The 21,889-nt window shown below is 43.2% G+C and overlaps 1 protein-coding gene across 2 annotated transcripts in view; it reads right to left on the bottom strand.

Annotated features, from left to right (window-relative positions):
• LOC138801024 (transient receptor potential cation channel subfamily M member 7-like) overlaps positions 1-21,679 on the bottom strand; it is a 56,041-nt gene extending 34,362 nt beyond the window's left edge. Inside the window, exons 1-10 of one of the 2 annotated variants that reach the window (XM_069983423.1) lie at positions 21,585-21,679; positions 21,295-21,429; positions 8,078-8,131; positions 7,075-7,206; positions 5,775-5,897; positions 5,362-5,642; positions 3,852-4,080; positions 3,223-3,381; positions 2,222-2,368; positions 1,263-1,391 (exon numbers count right to left, since the gene is read on the bottom strand). In XM_069983423.1, the coding sequence (XP_069839524.1) occupies positions 1,263-1,391; positions 2,222-2,368; positions 3,223-3,381; positions 3,852-4,080; positions 5,362-5,642; positions 5,775-5,897; positions 7,075-7,206; positions 8,078-8,131; positions 21,295-21,429; positions 21,585-21,677 (1,482 nt within the window). In that variant the 5' untranslated portion in view covers positions 21,678-21,679. Of the gene's footprint in view, positions 1-1,262; positions 1,392-2,221; positions 2,369-3,222; positions 3,382-3,851; positions 4,081-5,361; positions 5,643-5,774; positions 5,898-7,074; positions 7,207-8,077; positions 8,157-21,294; positions 21,430-21,584 lie in introns of those variants that run through there. The other variant, XM_069983429.1, reaches the window with a different exon arrangement.
• Between the last annotated feature and the right edge of the window lie 210 nt (positions 21,680-21,889).

The raw sequence follows: 21,889 nt of genomic DNA, 5'->3' as shown, positions 1-21,889 counted from the left end.
ATGACAGAGCTATGTACACACACACACACACACATGACAGAGCTATGTACACACACACACACACACACATGACAGAGCTATGTACACACACACACAGACAAACATGACAGAGCTATGTACACACACACAGACACGCCAGAGCTATGTACACACATACACACATGACAGAGCTATGTATACTAACACAGAGACACACACAGACAGGCCCATCACACAGACATTCACAGACACTTACTTTTCATGCTGGCCTCAGGCTCCAGGCCTGCACTTATCTCCATCTTCCTCTCCTCATGACTTTGCAGCCTGCAGGCCTTCCCCCTTACCTTCTGCACCGACTGCAGAGCTGTATAAAGGAGGGCGCAGACATCACTGCAGAGGGAGGGGGACCAGGACAGAGAAGAGGGGGCCACAGCTCTTCACTGGATCTTCTGTGGTATGTCCAGCCTGGGAGCTGCTGAGAGGGAGGGGGGGCATCCACGGAGAGTGCAGGAGGGGGAGGGGGGATGGAGCCGGTCTCTTCCCTATGTCTGGCAGCTGCTGGAGCCTCCTCAATCCAGCAGGGGCCCTCAGCAAGCCCACCAGGCATGAAAGAGGGCAGGCGGCCAGCTGGAAGGGCGCTCCAGCAGACAGGCAGCACATCTAACGTCCATAGATGTGCAGTGCAGCTCTCTGTCTGCCAGAGCGCCCCCTAGCTGGCCGGGAGTGAAGCGCCCTGTGCAAGTGCACAGGTCGCACACCCCAAAGGCCGGCCCTGCGCGGCGCCATGACGTATTAGATACGTCATGGGTCGCTAAGGGGTTAAGGGAGTAGTGGGGACACGGCTAAATGAAACAGAATTTGCTACAGCTTGTATTTTACACCGCTATCCATGATATATTGGGAAGGATATGGTATGTGGGCTGCTGGGGTTTGATTGCCAGGGCTGATTTTAAGTCCCAGTCCGGCCCTGTTCACACCTGTATACAGTCAATAGGCAAGCAAGACATACTGTATGGAACACATAGAAGGGAGTAGTCTGACACCAAGAAGAAGCAATACTACCTGTAGAATAACATTTCTTTTTGGATGCATTGGTGGGGAAAGATTGGCGTAGCCCTTTAGAGTGTCTGTAAGTCTTCCTGGTGTTTATGATAGACTTTCAGTCCATGATACATTGCCACACATTCTTCTTCATGTTTTAACAACTTATTCCAATGATATACAGCCCCAATGTGAACCCAGCCCTATTATTACAGTGTTTAGGACCTTTGCTTAGTACGCACCTCCCGTGTGATCTCCACAGCTGTGGTGACTATAAATGAGAACACAATCCATTCTTGTACGGAGGGTCTGCTTTCCATTTTAACCAAAACCACATATGTGTAAAGCATTAAAAATGCCAGATATGCCATCTAAAAAAAAAACACCTGATTAGTATCATTGAATAGTAAATTGCAAATTATTTTTACTATTTTTATTAGAGATGAGCGAACCGGGTTCGGGTTCGAATCGTCTCGAACCCGAACCCGGTTCGCTAATTTGATTAGCTGGGGCTGATGAACTTGGATAAAGCTCTAAGGTTGTCTGCAAAACATGGATATAGCCAATGATTATATCCTTGATTTCCACATAGCCTTAGGGCTTTATCCAACTTCAGCAGTCACCGCTAATCAAATGCCGAAAGTTCGGGTTCGGATCGACTCGAGCATGCTCGAGGTTCGCTCATCTCTAATTTTTATTAATTTTCTACAAACATGAAAGTGTCCCTGTTGGCCCCAAAAATATTTGAAGTGTCATAGAGACATGTCATCAGTAGCAAAAGCAGGGAGAGAAGCATAGTGGCCTGCACCTCTCTCCCTGCTCTGTGTCTTTGTGATCCAGATGGCTTACATAGACTAACATTATGTGGCTGATGGTATACACTGTGCGGGATAAATAATGTTATATTGTAATAGTCTCTACATACTCATATTTTATTTTTTATTCCAGTGTTTTATTTTAGTGAGTGTCAGCATGTTTGGAGTGTGCTCAGCCACAGCTAAGCCACTATATACAGTACTCACTCTTGCATCAATCTGTTGTATATTTATATTTGCATACACATTTGCACAAACACACATATGTACAGTCCCACATACGTAAACCTTCTGTGTTATTTATGTAATAGATCTGTCCCCTAGCAAACTTTCTGGTTCTATTCTAATAGAATAAGATAGAAAATGGGACAAAGTATGAAAAATACCGTGTTAAACCAGAACTTCACGATCGGTGCATGATAAAAAGCAAAATATTTCTGTGCCAGTGGAAGACGGCGAGGCTTTCCTTTAATCTTAATACCAGGCACATTTCCTCCAAATCCATCATTCAACTGAGCTTCTTTCTGAAAATTCTAGAAAACATGAATAGTCAACATTGATATTAATGTAAAATTAACTATATGGAAACAAAAAGTTGACCCTGGTGCTGTGATTTAAAATGGATAGAAAAGTTGTGTCAAGGGTTTAGGCTGGTTTCACACAGGCTTAAATTTTAGCAAAAACTGTAAAAAACTTAAAAATTTGATCACAATGGAATTGAATGGAATTCTGTTTGTCTTAAAAACGCCAAACGTAAAATAAAGCTATTTACACCTAAAGTCAAGAACACCAGAAAAATGCCACAAAAAAAGCTGTGTGGGCTTCAATATTTATATTTTAAAGCAATTAATATTATATTCAGAATAATAGCTGATGTTTCCATTTTCTCTGTTTTAAAGCATAGTTACAAAAAAGAAAAAGTCTAAAAGTAAATGGTCAAGCAGGTTTTGTCTATAATAAAGATAAAGGAGTCATGTTCTGTATTTTGTCTTTTTTCCAAAAAACAACAACCCCATTCACTTTAACAGAGCCGAGCTGCAATACTATATTCCTTGTACTTTATGGCTATTTCTAGAATAAAATACATTGTCTAGCAACTGATTTTTAAAAAAAAATGGGTCATGGTTGCGTGAAAAAATAAAAGATACTGATTAAATTCTCTGCCTTTTCATGGATCCATGTTTTTTTTAACAAGCCTGACCACTACTTTTGAAATAATATATTTCTGTTGTCCGATAACTCCTACAAAGGTTCATTCAGCTTTCCAAATAGGACAAGCTGTCTATTAGTCAAAGTTGCTATGAGAATTACATATGTTTCATTTATACCACATTTATAAATAAGAATATCTGCATGCCAGCCAATGTGTCTAATGTTGAGATCTTACCACAGCACATCCTTCTTCGCCTACAGAGAACTTCGTCTCCAGACCTTCATTTAGAATCATTTCATGTGCATCTGGGGACACTGGGATGTGGGACATTTGTGCTTTGCTTTTGTATCCCAACAGTGGTATTATTGGTGGGACCAGAATGCCTAGAATCACCTACAAAATCAAACACAGTACAAGTAAATATGCTGGTATAATAAACATGTTATTTTCATTCGTTCTTATCATCCTTTTTTTGCAAAAAAAAAAACACAGATGAAAAACGGATGAAAAAACTGATGCATTTGTGTGCATTCGTTTTGATCTGTTTTCCATTGACTTCCATCATAAAAAAAGAATCTGTTTCTTTTTAATGGACACAAAAATGAGACTGACTGCGTTTTTGTGTACGTTAAAAAAAAAATGGATCAGTTTTGATCCGTTTTTTTTAAATAATGGAAGTCAATGGAAAAAAAGGATCAAATCGGATGCACACAATTGCATCCATTTTTGCATCAGTTTTTCATCCGTTTTTTTGCAAAAAACGGATTGCAAAAACGTAGTGTGAACCTAGCCTAAGATGGAATACATGAAATACAGTTATGGTCCTGTATGGTAAAAATCTCAGAGTAATCCATAATAATTACCTTATACCAAGAATGTTTCCTTAGGTTTAGTCTCCCCATCCACATATCAGTCAGTAGCTTCTGTGTGCATGCATGGGAAACAAATGTTCGAAGTTTTCCAGAAACAGCAAGTTTAAGGCAAGTTGATTGACTCCAGTTGCTCAACTGATACGTTAGTAGCTTCATTGCCATTATTTCATTCTGTTTGTAGGTTTTATCTAGGAGTTCTTCTGCAAGGTATCCAAATTCTCTGAATGGAGGACAAAGAAATGAGTGTAAAAATACACACACTATAAAAAATAAATGCATAGAATAAACACCTTTTGAATTTGGTTGACAAAATACTAGAGAGATCTTTGTTACATATATACAGCTCTGGAAAAAATTAAGAGACCCCTCCAATTTATTCTTGAAGCATAATCTCCACATGTATGACAGACATTTCTTTGCCATATTTGTTGAATTCCACAAACCTACTTCAATCTACTTATTTAGTTGCTGATTAGGTGATCATCTACACAAAATCCTATTTAGAAAGCAACAGTATAAAAACCAATGCTATACTCTTGTTATGTGGAGGACATTACTTGGGGAGAAGCCAAGAAGCCAGGCTAAAGTTTGCAAAAGACCATAAGGATTGGACCGTAGAGGACCATAAGTCATCTTTTCTGTTGAGTCTAATTTTTAGCTTTGCCCAGAATCAGGTCATGTAATGGTTAGATGGAGATCCAATGAGGCCTACAAGCCACAGTGTCTCACATTCACAGTGAAATTTGCTGCAGGATTGGGGATGATGGAGGGCTGTTTAAGCAAGGCTGGAATCAGACAGATTTGTCTTTGTGAAAGCCACCAGAATAAAGTTACAATACAAGGTTATCCAGGAAGAGGACCTGATTACTTCTGCTATTTTTCACTAGGACAATGCCCTGTGTCATACAGCCAAGTCAATTAAGGTGTAGACCACCAGATCAAGACCCTGTCATATCCAGCCTAACCTCCAGACCTGAGCCCCATTAAAAAACTTCTGAAATGTGATCAAGAGGAAGACAGATGGTCACAAGGCATCAAACAAAGCTGAGCTGGAGTTTTCTGCTTCAGGAGTGACATAAAGTTACTCAACACACACGGAATTATGAGAGCCTGGAGCCATGACAGGTATTCTTTAAAAATCAGGGACATTCCACAAATTATCTATCTCTTGACTCCACCTTAGGTAAAATATTAGTACTGTGTGGTTTAGTATAAATATAAACTTGTTTTCTAAGGATTATCTGAGGTCTGGTAACTGTAACGGTTTTGTTATTTTGACCAGTTGTCATTTTCTTCCAAAACTACTCTAAAATACAATATTTTCTATCTGAATGATAGAATACTGCTCATTTTAGTCAAGCACAAACACATAAATTGTAAAACTAGAGAAACTGATAATTTGGCAGTGGTCTCTTAATTGTTTCCAGGACGATATTGGACAAATTAGTATGAATGGACTATTGTAGACATACACTGTAATTTATAAAATTGTAATATTTACATGGAATAGGCTTTCAGTTTTTCTGGCGTGTCATCAAAGATATCACACTGTCGAGCTTCATGGGACATTGCTCGGTAAAGACATCTTGCAACCAAAGCTTTGGCCATGGATTCTTCTCCACGTTGCCAGAAGAAGAGTGCCATCTTCTGTCTCTTCATCAAGACTGCCCAGACCATAAGATCATTAAATGGATAATGGAACGGCCTTCCATTATCATCTTCAGTTTTATTGCTTCCAACTTTACATGGCTTTTGTGGGTTTTCTTTTTCATATACACCATCCTGTGAAAAGGTTAACATGATTGTCAGCTATGTGTAGTAGATTTCTGCTATCTTATTTCATCATCAGTGCTCTGAGCTAAATATTTACCCCCTCCCCCAATTAAAATTTATTGTAAATTAATTTTTTTGTACCTTTGGTTTGTAAGGCTGAGCTGTTTGAAGAAAGTGATTGTGTCTTGTTTTTTCTCTTCTCTGTGATCTGTCGAAGGTTTCTTCACCTGCGGGGGCACTGACTGAACTCTTTGCCAAAGAATTCTGAAAAATTTGTTGAAATATAAAATTTTATAGCTTTAATGAAATATATTGGTAGTTTCTTTGGAGATTATTAATAGAAATCACCTTATTTTCATAAATTCATATAAAAACATTCCCTTTTTTATTTACCCTGCATTATTATGAAGGCAGGCATATTGCCTGAGTTTCTGCAACAGTATCTGCAGCAATTTGCTGTATAGCAGACAGCCACAGGTACGGCAACCAGCTCTTCCAGTTACACTTGGACTAGATGTCCTGAGGGGCCCAATTGACACTCTTTCAAATAAAGGAATTCCAGTGTTTTTGTAAAGTTTAATATTTTAGCGTCTACTATAGTTCACATTTATCACTGTTTTATTCTTCCTATATTGCCATGCCCCTCCATTACAGAGGTTGTCCAGTAGGAAAATAATAATTAAAAAAAAGAGAACTGGGTTAAATAAAATAGTACTCTCTCAATTGCACTGTGTGAGGTGGGGGAGAAGACAGGGGATATATGCTTCTCCCCTTTAAAAACACTGGACGACCCCTTGTCATGGCATATAACTAGGTTATTTTCAAGGGCAGAATTATATGTGATGCCAAGGTGCCATGAATTTGCAGTACAATAAATATGCTGTTTTATATATATACAAAAAAAGTTGGCTTGCAAGATTTTGTGGATTTTGGATGGTTTGGTGGCACACATAAACTTATCATACACAAGATATATCTGTTGACTGAATGTGTGTTTCAATAACTTTATCATGCAGGATTGTAATTTTTATTTCAGTGGGGAGAGGGAAATAAGCCTCTGCTAGTCCCAATAGTGTATCTCCCTCAGAAACAAAGGCTTGAGTAGGTTAAAGCCCTGTCAGGAGAGTCACATCCTAGATTGTCAATTTAGGTAAAAAATCAGGTTTCTCCAATTGTTATATTTTTTAATAATAATTATTATTATTATTATTTTTATTATTATTTTATTTATTTATTTTTCATTTTATTTTTGTCTGAGAGAAGTAATAGTTGAACACTTTAAATGCACAAAATTTCTAAAATATTAATCATTTGCCACAGTAAAAAAAAACAGTTCAAATTGTGTGAATTCTGTAATTACGTATGCCCCTATGCCAAGAAGTTTTACATCTTTTGTAGCCTATAGGATTCCAAACTCAGGGCATAACAATTGAATAAATACCTGGTTTAAAAGCTTATACATTGCTTTGAAGCGTTTCTTTGTGTAGTTGCATCGAAATGTTCCACCCATAAGGTATTCAATTACTAGTCCTACATCCATTAGAGTGATTTTGTATTCTGCTGATAGATTCCCCTGAAATAAAGTCAGTGATCACTATGTTGTATCATAAAAAGAAACTACTAAGGATTAGCAATGCACAATGGGAAACAATGCACAAATGTAACATGACACATTATGACACCCGCACAGACTTGATTTGGCCAAGTTCCTTAACCCACTTTGTCATAAAATTGACTGTGTATCGGTTCCGTAGTAATTTCCTAAAAGCTGGTACAAACTGTATTTCAGAGTTCAACTATACTGTAGCCAGAACCATTGTCTTTCTAGATAAGTGGTTTGTTTGTCTGGGCCAGACGCCTTTAAGATATTTGCTCAGTGATGGGGGTAAAAAAAAGAATAAATCGGTATGATGATAGAGCTCTGGTCCCTACAGTACAGCACTTTCAGGTTCAGGGACATGACATCACAGGCCTGCTTATCCAATCAGTGGCTGTAGCAGTTTGAGCGGGCCTGTCATATCATGTTAACGAACCTAGAAGTGCTGCATGCTAGCTGTGAGGGCACTAACTACCATAGCCACTACTGTAATACCACCCAAAAAAATAAATGGGGTATTTATTAGGATTGCTGGTTTGAGAAATATACATCAATCATATCTGTAGTAATGCCCATGGCTATCTGGCTTCCACATCACAGACACTGTCAAGTCTTACATTTAGTCACTATACTAGATAAAGGCATTTGCCATTAGTGACCATTCAAACAGCTTATTGTCTGACAGATCTGTGTAATGAAGTTAGGTAAATAAAACTACGAGGCCTTGTAGTACTCCATTACAGTAGCCAAAAGCAGTATTCTTGTTGTTGCCTGGGCTAATTCTTTGAATTATTTATGTGAGACCTCGACCTTGCATAGCTCTTGTCATTATACAGTAGCTACGTACCTTCTTCACATCTTGAATGAGATGAAGTATGATGTCTTTACTTGTATTCTGTGCCTGAAACAGGCAAAACAAGAGACTGCTGTAAAATACAAAACTTTCATTAAAATGCTTCTAACGTGTAATTCATATTACATAAAGACATACATTTTTCAGTCTTGCTGCTTTTTTGAACATTGGGATGTTGAATAAGACCCAAAAGAAACCTTCATTTGCAAATTCATGCCCCAACTTCATTCCATTCGCTTGTATGAGTGATGGAGTCGCTTAACCAGGCAATGCAACACAATGGTTCTTGGGCATGCATCCAGGAATTGCTGTGCAGCCCTAGTCTAATTATTGCCAAGTGTATGACATACAAAACCAGCGCATGCTAACACACTAAAGACAATCTCCATATTTGTGACAGTGTGAAACCATACCTATCCGGTTTTGCCCATAGCACCCAATCACAGTTCACCTTTCATTTTGTCAGAGCTCATTAAGATGTTAAATCTGAGCTGTGATTCACAGATGATGATGGTCATGGTGCGTCTTATGGGAGCCCCCTCCAAGAAGTGGGAATGATGATCCACCAAGCTCCGTGATGAATCTCACCCTAGAAGCCCCTACTGTGTGTGTGGATCTCTACCCCTGCTCACTAAGGGTCAGTCTTTGCATTCGCCCTAAAAAGAGTGACCCCTACCCCGCTCTACCCCTTAGAAATAAAATGTAATGTACCCTACAAGTATATCCCGACCTGGCCCGTTTCTTTTGGGTTTCCAAAGCTCATCAGGGATAACAAAAGATATTGGGTATCTAATAGAACTAGATTTGCATTTCCAGGAAAATACATAGTGCTTGAAAAGAGCGCCCCTTTACCAGTGACTTCCCTTTAAGAGAAACTTGGATCCCATTCTTTTAAGAGCGACATGGGTCCCGTCCCTATAAGAGTGACTTGGGTCCCATACCTTTAAGAGCGACTTGGGTCCCTTTAAGAGTGACTTGGGTCCCGTCCCTTTAAGAGCTACATGGATCCCTTTAAGAGCTACATGGATCCCTTTAAGAGCTACATGGATCCCTTTAAGAGCGACTTGGATCCCTTTAAGAGCGACCTGGGTCCCTTAAAGGACAACTCCCACGAAATTTTTTTTTAGCTTATTTAACTTTGTAATGTGGTTAAATACCCGGTCTGGCCCCCTTCCCCCACTTTCGGACCCCCGACCCCCCGCCCGGAAGTTAAAGAATATATACATTACCTATTACGATCGTCACGGTCCTCTTCTCCCGGGCGGCATCTGGTGACGACGACGTCAGAGCAGGGGGGCGGTCCGGGTCTTCTTCCTCCTCGGCGTCTTCATAGAGAGTGAATGGGACGGAAAAGGCTGCTGGTGCACATGCGCACCAGCAGCCTTTTCATTTGTTGGAGCGCATCACATGGCTTCCAGCTTCGTCAGCCCTGATTGGCTGAGGTTGCTGGAAGCCATGTGATGCGCTCCAGCCAATGAGAGTTGTCCTTTAAAGGGACCCAGGTCGCTCTTAAAGGGACCCAGGTCGCTCTTTAAAGGGAATCATTTCGCTCTTAAAGGGACCAAGGTCACTCTTAAAGGGACCAATTTATCTCTTAAAGGGACATATTTTGCTCTTAAAGGGACATATTTCGCTCTTAAATGGACCCAGGTTGGTCTTAAAGGCACCCATTTTGCTCTTAAAGGGACATATTTCGCTCTTAAAGGGACCAAGGTCGCTCTTAAAGGGACATATTTCGCTCTTATAGGGACCCAGGTCGCTCTTAAAGGGACCCAGGTCGCTCTTAAAGGGACATATTTCACTCTTAAAGGGACCCAGTTCGAGCGAAACGGGTCTCTTTAAGAGCGAAATATTTCCTTTAAAGGGACCCAGATCACTCTTAAAGGGACCCATTTCGCTCTTAAAGGGACCCAGGTCGCTCTTAATGGGACCCAGGTCGCTCTTAAAGGGACCCATTTACCCCCTCAAGGGACCCAGGTCGCTCTTAAAGGGACCCGGGTCGCTCTTACAGGTACTTAGTTTGCTCTTAAAGGGACCCATTTAGAGCGTCTTGGGTCCCTTTAAGAGCGACTTGGGTACCGTTCCTTTAAGAGCGGCTTGGGTACCGTCCCTTTAAGAGCAGCTTGGATCCCGTACCTGCTACATGGCTGCCTCAGCTCTGCTATTTTACTGACTGACCTCTGCTACTTATAATGGTAAAGATCATTGCTCGGTTACCATGACAATCTTACTCATGTCAGGGAGACAAAATCGTTTAGGACCTTCCATATATTATATCTTCTATTGGCCAATAGTGGACATGTGACTGTGGATGGTGTGATACAATGCATGACGAGACCTTAGAGTTCCTATTGGCTGCTATATTTCAGCTATTTGCATATGTGCTGTGATTGGCTGTCAGCGGTTAGAGTGTGGCCATTATTTGCAATGGGCCATTATTTTCTATGGGAAATTTGGGGTCTTTAACCCCTTGCCTCTAAAGCCTGTTTTGGCCTTAATGACCAGGCTCATTTTTCAAAATCTGACCTGTCTCACTTTATGCTCTTATAGCTCAGTGATGCTTTAACGTATGCTAGCGATTCTGAGATTGTTTTTTCGTCACATATGACACTTTATATTAGTAGCAAAATTTGGTCACTACTTTGTGTATTTTTTGTGAAAAACATCAAAATATCAAGAAAAATGTGAAAATTTTGCATTTTATGAACTTCTGAAATTCTCTGCTTCTAAAAAAGGAAGTCATAGCACATAAATTAGTTACTAAATCACATTACCAATATGTCCTCTTTATTCTTGCATAATTTGGGAAACATATTTTACTTTTTTAGGGTGTTACGGGGCTTAGAAATTTATGAGCAAATTATCACATTTTGTGAAAATTTCCAAAACTGATTTTTTTTAGGGACCAGTTCTTAAATGGATTTAGAAGGCTTGTATACTGGAAACCCCCATTCCCTTACGTCCCATTGGCATCACAACATATGGGGGGTAAATTCGCCCCTGCGAGCCCCTGGGACGAAGGAATATTTAATGAAAAAATAACAATTAAATTTTAATCCCCTCCTCCATGAGGTATAAATAGGCTCCACCTCCCCCTAGACCTCAGTCTTTTTTTACTTCGTTGCTGTTAGCCCTAGGGGACTTTGTCCCTCCTCCGTTTTTATGCTTTGTTAACCTGTTGCATTCAGGTTTTCTCTCCAGGTAATGATTGCTGGGATGCCGCTGGAGCCGGTGTCCAGGTAGTATCCTGATATTTGCTTCTGCAGGTCTTAGCTTTTAAGTTTTTCTTACCTAGTGCATCTTGGAACGCACTCTGCGTGTCACCCGAGTGGCTGGCTTTTCTTCCATTTGCGTTCGACTGTGGAACGCATCGGCGCTGCGTGCGTCTCAGCACTGTGGCATCAGCGCCATGTCACTTCCAGGGGCCGGCAGCGGCGCGCGCTCTCTGCATGCCGGATTAGCTGTGTGTTCAAGGCAGAAGGTAAGCTGTTGCTACCTCTAGGTCTGGCTGTCTTCCTCTGGAAGGATTTTCTGTGGCTCATTTGGATCTAATAGAAAACATCTGAGTGCAAAGTGCTGTGATCTCTCTTCTATATACTTAAAAGTAAGTGTTGCTGCCACCTAGTGTCTCTTTCCGATATCACTCTAGCCAGGCTAGTGGTTTATATGTATTGTAATACATTGATTATTTGCAGATGTCTGAAATGGAGACCAGTCCTGCTGCTGGAAAAAGACCTTCTAAGGAAGCACTTCAAGTGCCGAGTGTGAGACTCCACTACCTGACGGCTATGGATACCGTAGGAGGATCATTTTTTCCAGATAAGATTCATCCTTTCTTTCATAAAAATATTTATGAATGCCTAAAAATATTTATAATGCCTAAGTACGCTGTCCTTCATGCAGACCTAAACCTATGAGGAGCCTGATGTTCAGGAGGTAGTTGTATGGGTCAAGGACTATGTGCAAAAGACTTTAGCGGCTAATGAGATTCGCCGCCCGTGTCCTAAGTTAAAGACCAAATGGAGCATTTCTCTCTCTACTCCCAGCCTTTGAGTATATTACTTTATGGCTGTAGGATTATGGTCATTTTCAGTTTTACTGTGATTGATGAAGTTAAGTCATCATCTTCTTCTGAAACCTCTTCTACTTCTGAAGATGAGAAAGAATTATTCAAGGGGTATTTCACAGCTGATAGAATTCACAAGCTCTGCTAAGCTGTGCAAGCTGAAATACACCCTGAGGAAATAGAAGAGGATAGGATTGGTCCTCCTCAAAAAAGCCTAGGGTTTTTTCTGTGGGTAAGACTTCATTGTCTATGTTACAGGCGGAATGGAAGGAACCGGAAAAGGCTCCGGGTTTGAGCAAGAGGTTTAAGACCTTATATGTTCTCAAGGAAGAACAATGTAAGGACTGGATTGAGCCTCCAAAGGTGGACCCGGCCATAGCCAAACTGTCAAAATGTACTATGCTGCCTGCGGAGGACAGATCCAATCTTAAGGATCCGATGGATAGAAGGGTGGAGGTAGCCCTCAAGAGATCATATACGGCAGCGGCAGCCCAAGGGGCCGTCTCCATTTCTTCTTTGAGGTTTCTAGAAGCCTAAGAAGATGGCTGACCAAGGTCCAGGAAAATTTGGAAGGTAGAGCTAGCAGGGACAAGGTCCTTTGCTCCTTAAAAAAGGTCATTATGGCCATTGACTTCCTCTGCGATGATGCATCTCAGGGAACCAGGTTAGCGTAAAAAAACTAGTACGCTCTCAACCGCTGCCGAAGGGCGCTATGGTTAAAACCCTGGGTTGGAGATGCTAACTCCAAAATTCAGCTCTGTAATATGGAGTTCCAGCCAGGTAGGCTGTTTGGCTCTGAGCTGGATAAATTAATGGAGGAATTGTCTGACAAGGAGGGGAAGTCCCTACCATTGTCCTATAAGAGCGGTGATTCCTTACGCAGAGCAAAATCTCCTCAGCGAGGCAAAGGGAGATACCAGTACAGAGGTCGAGGAAGAAACTATTCCAGAAGAGGTTCCGGGAAGCAGCAGAATAAGGACACCAACAAGAAACCAGACTTCTGACGCAGAAGCTGTCCAGTGGGAACACGTCTGAGTTGTTTCTCCCTGCCTGGGAAGAATTAAGAAAAGATCACTGGGTGTTAAATATTATTCAAAATGGTTATGTCCTTCATTTATCATCTCTTCCTCCTCCAAGATTTCTTCTGTCAAGAAATCTTAAGCCAGAAAGACACTTAGTCCTAGAGACAGAAATTCTTTACCTCCTTTTCATTGAGGCTCTAGAGGATGTTCCTCTATCTGAGATCGGTCAGGGAGTTTACTCCCCAGTGTTACTAGTGCTGAAGCCATCCGGAAATTGGAGGCTTATTATAGATTTGCGATATCTAAACAGGTGCATCGTAAAGAAGACGTTCCACATGGAGAACATAAGATCGGTAAAATCTATCCTCCAGGAGGGAGATTTTATGGTCACCATAGATCTACCGGATGCATATCTTCATGTACCGATTCTGAAGGCTCACAGGAGAGCCTTCGCCATCCAAATACAGGGGAAGGTAAGACACTTAAAATTCAAAGTCCTTCCATCCGGAATACCTCCGCACCCTTTGTTTTCACTAAGGTAGTGTCACCATGATGGTTCGCTTCCGTTTACAGGGGATAAAGTTATCCCTTACCTGGACGATTGGTTGATTATGACTCAGACTCAGGATCTTCTGAGAGTTCAGTTGAACTATGTCCAGGACATACTTCAACAATAAGGTTGGCTTATCAACATAGAGAAATCAGACTTAATTCCTAATTCCTCCTCGTCAGGTATCCATAAGAACATAAATGCGCTTTCTAGGGCTCCTTGCCTCAGCTGCGGACGCAGTGCCATGGGCGTTATGGCACATGAGATTTCTTCAGAGAGAAGCACTAACAGTATGGAACCGAGGACTGAAGGACTTGGATGCGATGATGTTCTATCGACTCAAACAAGACATTCTCTAATGTGGTGGAGACAAGTCAAACATGGAGTTTTATTTTCAGAACCACACTGGATAACCATCACGACAGATGCTTCAGGAACAGGTTGGGGAGCTCATCTGACAGTCATCACGACTGCAGGATCTTGGAGTCAACAGGAATCCGCTCTGCCCTCCAACGTGAGGGAGCTCAGAGCGATTTACCTAGCTCTTCTTCATTTTTCTCCTCCTATTTTACAGAGAGCAGTCAGAATCCGGATGAATGACATGACCTGTGTGGCGTACCTAAACAGGGAGGTACCAGATCCCCTTCTCTCCTCAGGGAAGTAGAGAAGATTTTTCTGTTGGGCAGAAACCAGAATAACCAGACTCTCTGCGATTCATATCAGGGGTGTCGACAATATATTGGCGGATTGAGTCGAGGCCTGACATTACCGGGGGAATGGTCTCTCTCAAGGAGAGTGTTCATTCAGTTAACCCAGAGGTGGGGGCTTCCTCAGAGAGACCTCATGGCATCAGCAAGCAATGCCAAACTGAGGAATTTCTGTTCCCTTTACAGGGCAGACAATCCCACGGTATTGGACTCAATGACAATACCATGGACATACCAGCTGGCGTATATCTTTCCCATAGCCATGATTCCCAGAGTTTGACTAAGATCAGTCTAGATCAGTCGTCAGTAATAATAATAACTCCCTTCTGGCCGAAGGGGTCATGGTTCACCCTGCCCATGAATATGAGCAGAGGGGAATTTTGGAGATTACCTCTGCATCCGGATCTAATATTCCAGGGTCAACATCTGTGCAGGAATCTTTCCAGCCTCAGCTTGACAGCTTGGAGACTGAGAGGACCGTATTGGACTCTAGTTTTTCTGAGAAGGTATAGTATACTCTTTCTCACGCTCGTAGTAGCACTACAAATAAATCTTATGCACGTATTTGGAAGATTTTCAAGATTGGTGTGCAAGCAGGAGTATTGATGGACTTAAACCTTCTACTCCACAGTCATTGGAGTTTTTACAGGAAGGCTTCTATAAAGGATTAAAACCTAGTTCCATCAAGGTGCAGTTAGCAGCCCTCTCTGCACACCTAAACTCACGTTTCTTTCAGATCTTGGAGGTAAAGAATTTTGTTAAGGCTAGACTAGGCCTAACCTGGTAAAGCAGGTAGACCCATGGGACTTATCCTTTGTGTTGAGACGCCTGTGTCTTCCTCCCTTTAAGCCTTGGGAGGAAGTAAACTTCAAGTTAACATTGATAGTTTCTCTTTTACTAGCCATTACCTCTGCTAAGAGAGTTGGAGAACTTCAAGCCCTTGGCTCCGCACCTCCATACGTGATTTTTTTCCCAAGACAAAGTTATCCTTAGGTTCCTTCCAGGATTCCTGCCTATGGTGGCTTCATTTGCCAACATCAACCAGCCAATAGTATTGCCTGTATTTTCTCCTACTGGATCATCTAAAGAAGACTTGGATCTTTCTTTATTGGACATATCCAGAGCTATCAAGATCTATCTACATAGAGTAGGTGATTTTCGTAAAGACAAGAATTTCTTTATCCCTTTCGCAGGAAAGAACAAGGGGAGAAAGGCTTCAAAACCTTCAATATTCAGATGGATCTGTGACTCCATTGCCTTATGTTACTCCTCTGCTGATCTGGATCCACCAGAATTTACCAGGGCTCACTCTACTAGAGCTGTGGCCTCCACTTGGGCAGAGCGTGCCGCTGTGCCACTTGAGGACATATGCCAGGCAGCTACCTGGTCGTCTTTGACTACCTTTGTGAGATATTTCAGGCTGGATACTTCTTTTCTTGTCAAGAACAACCTTTGCAAGATCTGTTCTTAATGCGGACGTAATAAATAACCCGCCCATTGGGGATAATGCTTGCTAATTCCCCATATGTTGTGATGCCAATGGGACGTAAGGGAAGCTAAAATTATTATGTTAATTTGTTTTCCCTAAGACCCATTGGCATCACAAGACTCCCTCCCTGTGTTTTATGTTTCTTTATAATTAGACTGAGGTCTAGGGGGAGGTGGAGCCTATTTATACCTCATGGAGGAGGGGATTAAAATTTAATTGTTATTTTTTCATTAAATATTCCTTCGTCCCAGGGGCTCGCAGGGGCGAATTTACCCCCCATATGTTGTGATGCCAATGGGTCTTAGGGAAAACAAATTAACATAATAATTTTAGCTAAGTGACCCCATTTTGGAAACTAGACACCTTAAAGAATTAATCTAGGGGTATAATGAGCATTTTAACCCTACAGGGGCTGGAGGAAAGTATTCACAATTAGGCAGTAAAAAAATCGAAAATTTAAATTTTCAAATAATATATACGTTTAGATTAAAGTTTCTCATTTTCAAAAGGAACATGAGAAAAAAAGCATGCCAAAATTTGTAACGCAGGTTCTCTTGAGTACAACGGTACCCCATATGTGGGCGTAAACCACTGTATGGGCACACAGCCGGGCTCAGAAGTAAAGGAGCGCCAATTAGCTTTTTTAATGCAGATTTTGCTGAAGAAGTTTCTGAGCGCCAGGTGCATTTGCAGAGCCCCTGTAGTGTCCGCAGAATAGAATCCCCCCAAAAGTCACCCCATTTTCGAAAGTACACCCCTCAAAGAAATCATCTTTGGGTAGGATGAGCATTTTGACCCCACATGCATTAGAGGAAAGTATTCAAAATTACACAGTAAAAATGAAAAACACGAATTTTTCCAATAATATGTTTGTTTAGTTTGAAATTTCTCAATTTCACGAGGAACAAGAGAAAAAAAGTACCCCAAAATTTGTAAAGAAGGTTCTCCTGAATACAACGGTACCCCATATGTGGGCGTAAACCACTGTATGGGCACACAGCAGGGCTCAGAAGTAAAGGAGCGCCAATTAGCTTTTTCAATGCAGATTTTGCTGAAGAAGTTTCTGAGCGCCAGGTGCATTTGCAGCGCCCCTGTAGTGTCCGCAGAAGAGAAACCCCCCAAAAGTCACCCCATTTTGGAAAGTGCACCCCTCAAAGAATTCGTCTTGGTGTGTGGTGACCATTTTGACCCCACAGGTATTAGAGGAAAGTATTTAAAATTAGACAGTAAAAATGAAAAACTTGAATTTTTCCTATAATATGTTTGTTTAGTTTGAAATTTCTCAATTTCACGAGGAATAAGAGAAAAAAAGTACCCCCAAATTTGTAAAGAAGGTTCTCCTGAATACAACGGTACCCCATATGTGGGCATAAACCACTGTATCGCCACACAGGAGGGCTCAGAAGGAAGGGAGCGCAAATTAGCATTTTCAGTTCAGATTTTGCTGAAGAAGTTTCTGAGCGCCAGGTGTGTTTGCAGAGCCCCTGTAGTGTCAGCAGAAGAGAACCCCCCCAAAAGTCCACCCATTTTGGAAAGTACACCCCTCAAATAATTCATCTTGGGGTGTGGTGACCATTTTGACCCCAAAGGTATTAGAGGAAAGTATTCAAAATAAGACAGTAAAATTGAAAAACTAGAATTTTTCCAATAATATGTTTGTTTAGTTAAAAATTTCTTAATTTCACGAGGAACAGGAGAGAAAACGTACCCCAAAATCTGTAACGCAGGTTCTCCTGAGTACAACGGTATCCCATACATGGGCATAAATCACTGTATGGGCACACAGCAGGGCTCAGAAGGAAGGGAGCGCCAATTTACAGGAGCAAAACCGCAGCTAGTAATAGTTATAAGAATAGCGCAGTTACTAAAATACAATAAAAAATGAGATTACAGGTAATGTGGGGTGGTCACGGGCAACCTGGGGTGGTCACGGGCAACCTGGGGTGGTCACGGGCAACCTGGGGTGGTCACGGGCAACCTGGGGTGGTTATGGGCAACCTGGGGTGGTTACAGAGAATCTGGGGTGGTTACGGGCAACGTGGGGTGGTTACGGGCAATGTGGGGTGGTTACGGGCAACGCGGGGTGGTTACGGGCAACGCGGGGTGGTAACGGGCAATGTGGGGTGGTAACGGATAAACTGAAGTGCTTATAGGTAATCTGGGATGGATACCTGTAATTTGGGGTCGTTACAGGCAATCTGGCGTGGTTACGGGCAATCTGGAGAGGGTCACTGGCAATTTGGGGTGGTTAGAGGCAACCTGCGGTGGTTATAGGCAACGTGCGGTGGTTATAGGCAACGTGCGGTGGTTAGGGGCAACGTGCGGTGGTCAGGGGCAACGTGCGGTGGTCAGGGGCAACGTGCGGTGGTCAGGGGCAACGTGCGGTGGTTAGAGGCAATGTGCGGTGGTCAGGGGCAACGTGCGGTGGTCAGAGGCAACGTGCGGTGATTATAGGCAACGTGCGGTGGTCAGGGGCAACGTGCTGTGGTCAGGGGCAATGTGCGGTGGTCAGGGGCAACCTGCGGTGGTCAGGGGCAACGTGCGGTGGTTAGAGGCAACGTGCGGTGGTTAGGGGCAACGTGCGGTGGTTAGAGGCAGCGTGCGGTGGTCAGAGGCAGCGTGCGGTGGTTAGAGGCAACGTGCGGTGGTCAGGGGCAACGTGCTGTGGTCAGGGGCAACGTGCGGTGGTCAGAGGCAGCATGCGGTGGTCAGGGGCAACGTGCTGTGGTCAGGGGCAACGTGCGGTGGTCAGAGGCAACGTGCGGTGATTAGAGGCAACGTGCGGTGGTCAGGGGCAACGTGCTGTGGTCAGGGGCAACGTGCGGTGGTCAGAGGCAACGTGCGGTGATTAGAGGCAACGTGCGGTGGTCAGGGGCAACGTGCTGTGGTCAGGGGCAACGTGCGGTGGTCAGGGGCAACCTGCGGTGGTCAGGGGCAACGTGCGGTGGTCAGGGGCAACGTGCGGTGGTTAGAGGCAACGTGCGGTGGTTAGGGGCAACGTGCGGTGGTTAGAGGCAGCGTGCGGTGGTCAGGGGCAACGTGCGGTGGTCAGAGGCAGCGTGCGGTAGTTACGGGCAATCTGGAGGGGGTCACTGGCAATTTGGGGTGGTTACGGTCAAGATGTGGTGGTTATGGGCAACGTGCGGTGGTTACATGTAATCTGCCGTGTTTACGGGCTACCTGCGGCGGTTACGGGCAAACTGGGGCGGATACGGGCAACCTGCGGTGGTTACGGGTAATCTGGGAGTAAACCGCAATTATTACTATAATAAAAAGTGTGTTTTATTTTGTTTGTATGTTTTTCACTTTTTCACATTTACACTTTTTCACTTGTTCTTTTTTCACTTTCATTTTCACTGTATTACTATGATTACTGTGATATTTTCTATCACAGTAATCATAGTTTAGTGACAGAGACCAAATTGGTCTCTGTCACTTTAAATTTTCAGAGCTAACTGCTTCTGACGCGCATGCGCACATCAGAAGCAGTCAGGACGTCGAGGAGGACGGAGCTCCAGGATCCGGTGAGTATATGGGGAAGGGGGGGTGACTGGGGGACGGGGGTGACTGGGGGGGTGGGGGGCGACTGGGGGGGTGGGGGGCGACTTGGGGGGGGGCACAGTGACAGTTTTTATCCCCTGTCACCAATGATTTATGGTGACAGGGGATAAAAAGTGCCGGGCAGCACTGGGAACAGGCGATCGGCGGTATATAGTATATACCGCCGATCGCCTGCTCCGGGACCACACGGGGGGGTCCCCGATCACTGCCCCATGCTCTCCGCTACCTCCGGTGGCGGAGAGCATGGGGCTTTGATCATTATTTTATATCCATCCCTGCGAACAAACATCGCAGGGATGGGGGCGGCCATCTTGGATCTGATGGCCGCCCGGGTACGGGGATCTGGGGTCTGATCGGGGGGCTGATCTGGGGTCTGAGGGGATATTTTTCATCTCCCCCCACCGTGGATTCACGGTGGGGGGAGATGAAAGCTCTCGGCGGCGCCGGTAATTCCCGGTACCGGAGATCACCGCTATAACGGTAATAGCGGTGATCTCCGGTATCGGGGGACAAGGGGAGGGGGCCGGGGGACATACTAGTTGTGGCGGTGGGGGGAGGCAACGTGCTGCAGCCTCCCCCCGCCGCCCGATCGCCCGATCTCCCCATAGACGCTGCGGTCGCATTGACCGCGGCGTTTATGGGGTTAACTGCCCGGGGGGAGCGCGGCTCCCCTCCGGGCAGAGGCAGCAGGGGGATGCTGTGTGACATAGCATCCTCCTGCTGCCCGATCTTCTATAGGGACAGCGGGGGGAGGCAGGGAAGCCATGACGTTCCTGGAACGTCATGTTGCGGGAACTACCTGCTTTACATGACGTTCCAGGAACGTCATTTTGCGGCAAGGGGTTAAACGTAAATTTCTTAAAAACGACAAATCCGATTGAAACGAAAAATAGATAGCACACCACACACCGCCGAGGGCTTCGAAACGCCGTTTGAACGGAGTCTGTGCGCAAAGCGGTTCGGGCTGTATTACGCGCAGAAAATGGCTGGAAGAAGAAACGGAAGAAGAAGAGGAATACGGATTACAATATAGTGCTTTTTAAGCACTATAAATATTATAGAGTGCGGCTAAACTAAGATAACCTACTTAACAAAAATAACAGTGTTTCATGCAGATTACCTACAGATTTCACACTAAACTTAAGTGCATGGTGCCGTAAACAAAAGTTACTGTGCGCTATTGCACTAAAGTGTCGGTAAGACAAAGTGCTATGCGCTACTGAACTATATATACAAGTCTAGAAGAGGGTATATGCTGTCTGGTGCAGTGCCAGGCTACAGAATGTACTAGTTGAACCTCTGTTGTATTCATGTAAAGTGATGTTTATTGGTGTTTCCCCAATTTGAGAATTTGTTAAAAAAATTGCCACAAGGTGTAGTGTTTCCAGTTTTTGGATTTGTGATTATTAATGTTCAAAATATTCAAAAGGGGTTATCCAGCATTGGAACAATACAGCTACTTTGTTCCAAAAACAGCACCACGCCAGTCCTCAGGTTGTGTGTGGTATTATAACTCTGCTCAATTTGCTTTAATAAAACTGCAACACCAGGCACAACATGAGGACATGTGTGGTGCTGTTTCTAGAAGAAAGTTATTCTGTTTTTTTTATACCCTTTAAATATGGAACCAGAGAAGGTATCTGCATGGATTAAACAAGGGGCTATATATTTTATGTTCACTATATACTATATACGTAGGCACCAAAGTTAGATTGATGTCATTTTCCTTGTCAGCAAGAAATCCCATTTGCCTTGTGACAGTGTTTGAGCTGGAGCTTCTTATAAATGACAGTGTTGCCACCCTCTGATCACTTACTGCATTGTACAGTTCTTCCAGCCTGGGAATTGTCAGAAACCGATGCATACTGACACCATGCTCAATGAGAAGCTGGACAAAGTCCACTCTGTTCATTACAAGTGCATCCAGCATTAATTGTTCCAGTGGTGTTGTCTATAGAAAATAAGCATAAATTAGTTGATTATAATTTTAAATATATTTTAATTTTTTTTCCATGTTTTGTGTGTAATTAAAGCTATGCAAGTAAGAACACAGCAACATTCTGCAAGATTTTAATTCCATATAATTTTATATAAAGGCTTCCGTACCAACCACTGTTGTCCATGTATGAATATATAATTTTTGGCAATATCTACTCTATCCCAGGCCAAGGCTAGGACAAGCTGATCATATGGAGACATATTTGTACCTGAAAGCAGAGGAATCAAAAGTTTATATCAGTTTGTCAATGTTATTGCTCCAACTTCAACCAACCAATATTTTAGAATTTTTTTTTATAGAGGGAGTGGCATTGGGGGGGGGGATGTAAGATGATACTATAAGGGATGGGGGAGGGGTTGCAGTGATGCCCTATAGAAGCTAGGGATTGAGGGGGTTGTGAGCTATATCGGTT

Source organism: Dendropsophus ebraccatus, chromosome 1 (assembly GCF_027789765.1).
Source record: "Dendropsophus ebraccatus isolate aDenEbr1 chromosome 1, aDenEbr1.pat, whole genome shotgun sequence".
Classification (NCBI taxonomy): domain Eukaryota; kingdom Metazoa; phylum Chordata; class Amphibia; order Anura; family Hylidae; genus Dendropsophus; species Dendropsophus ebraccatus.
This window is presented reverse-complemented; position numbering and strand designations above follow the sequence as displayed.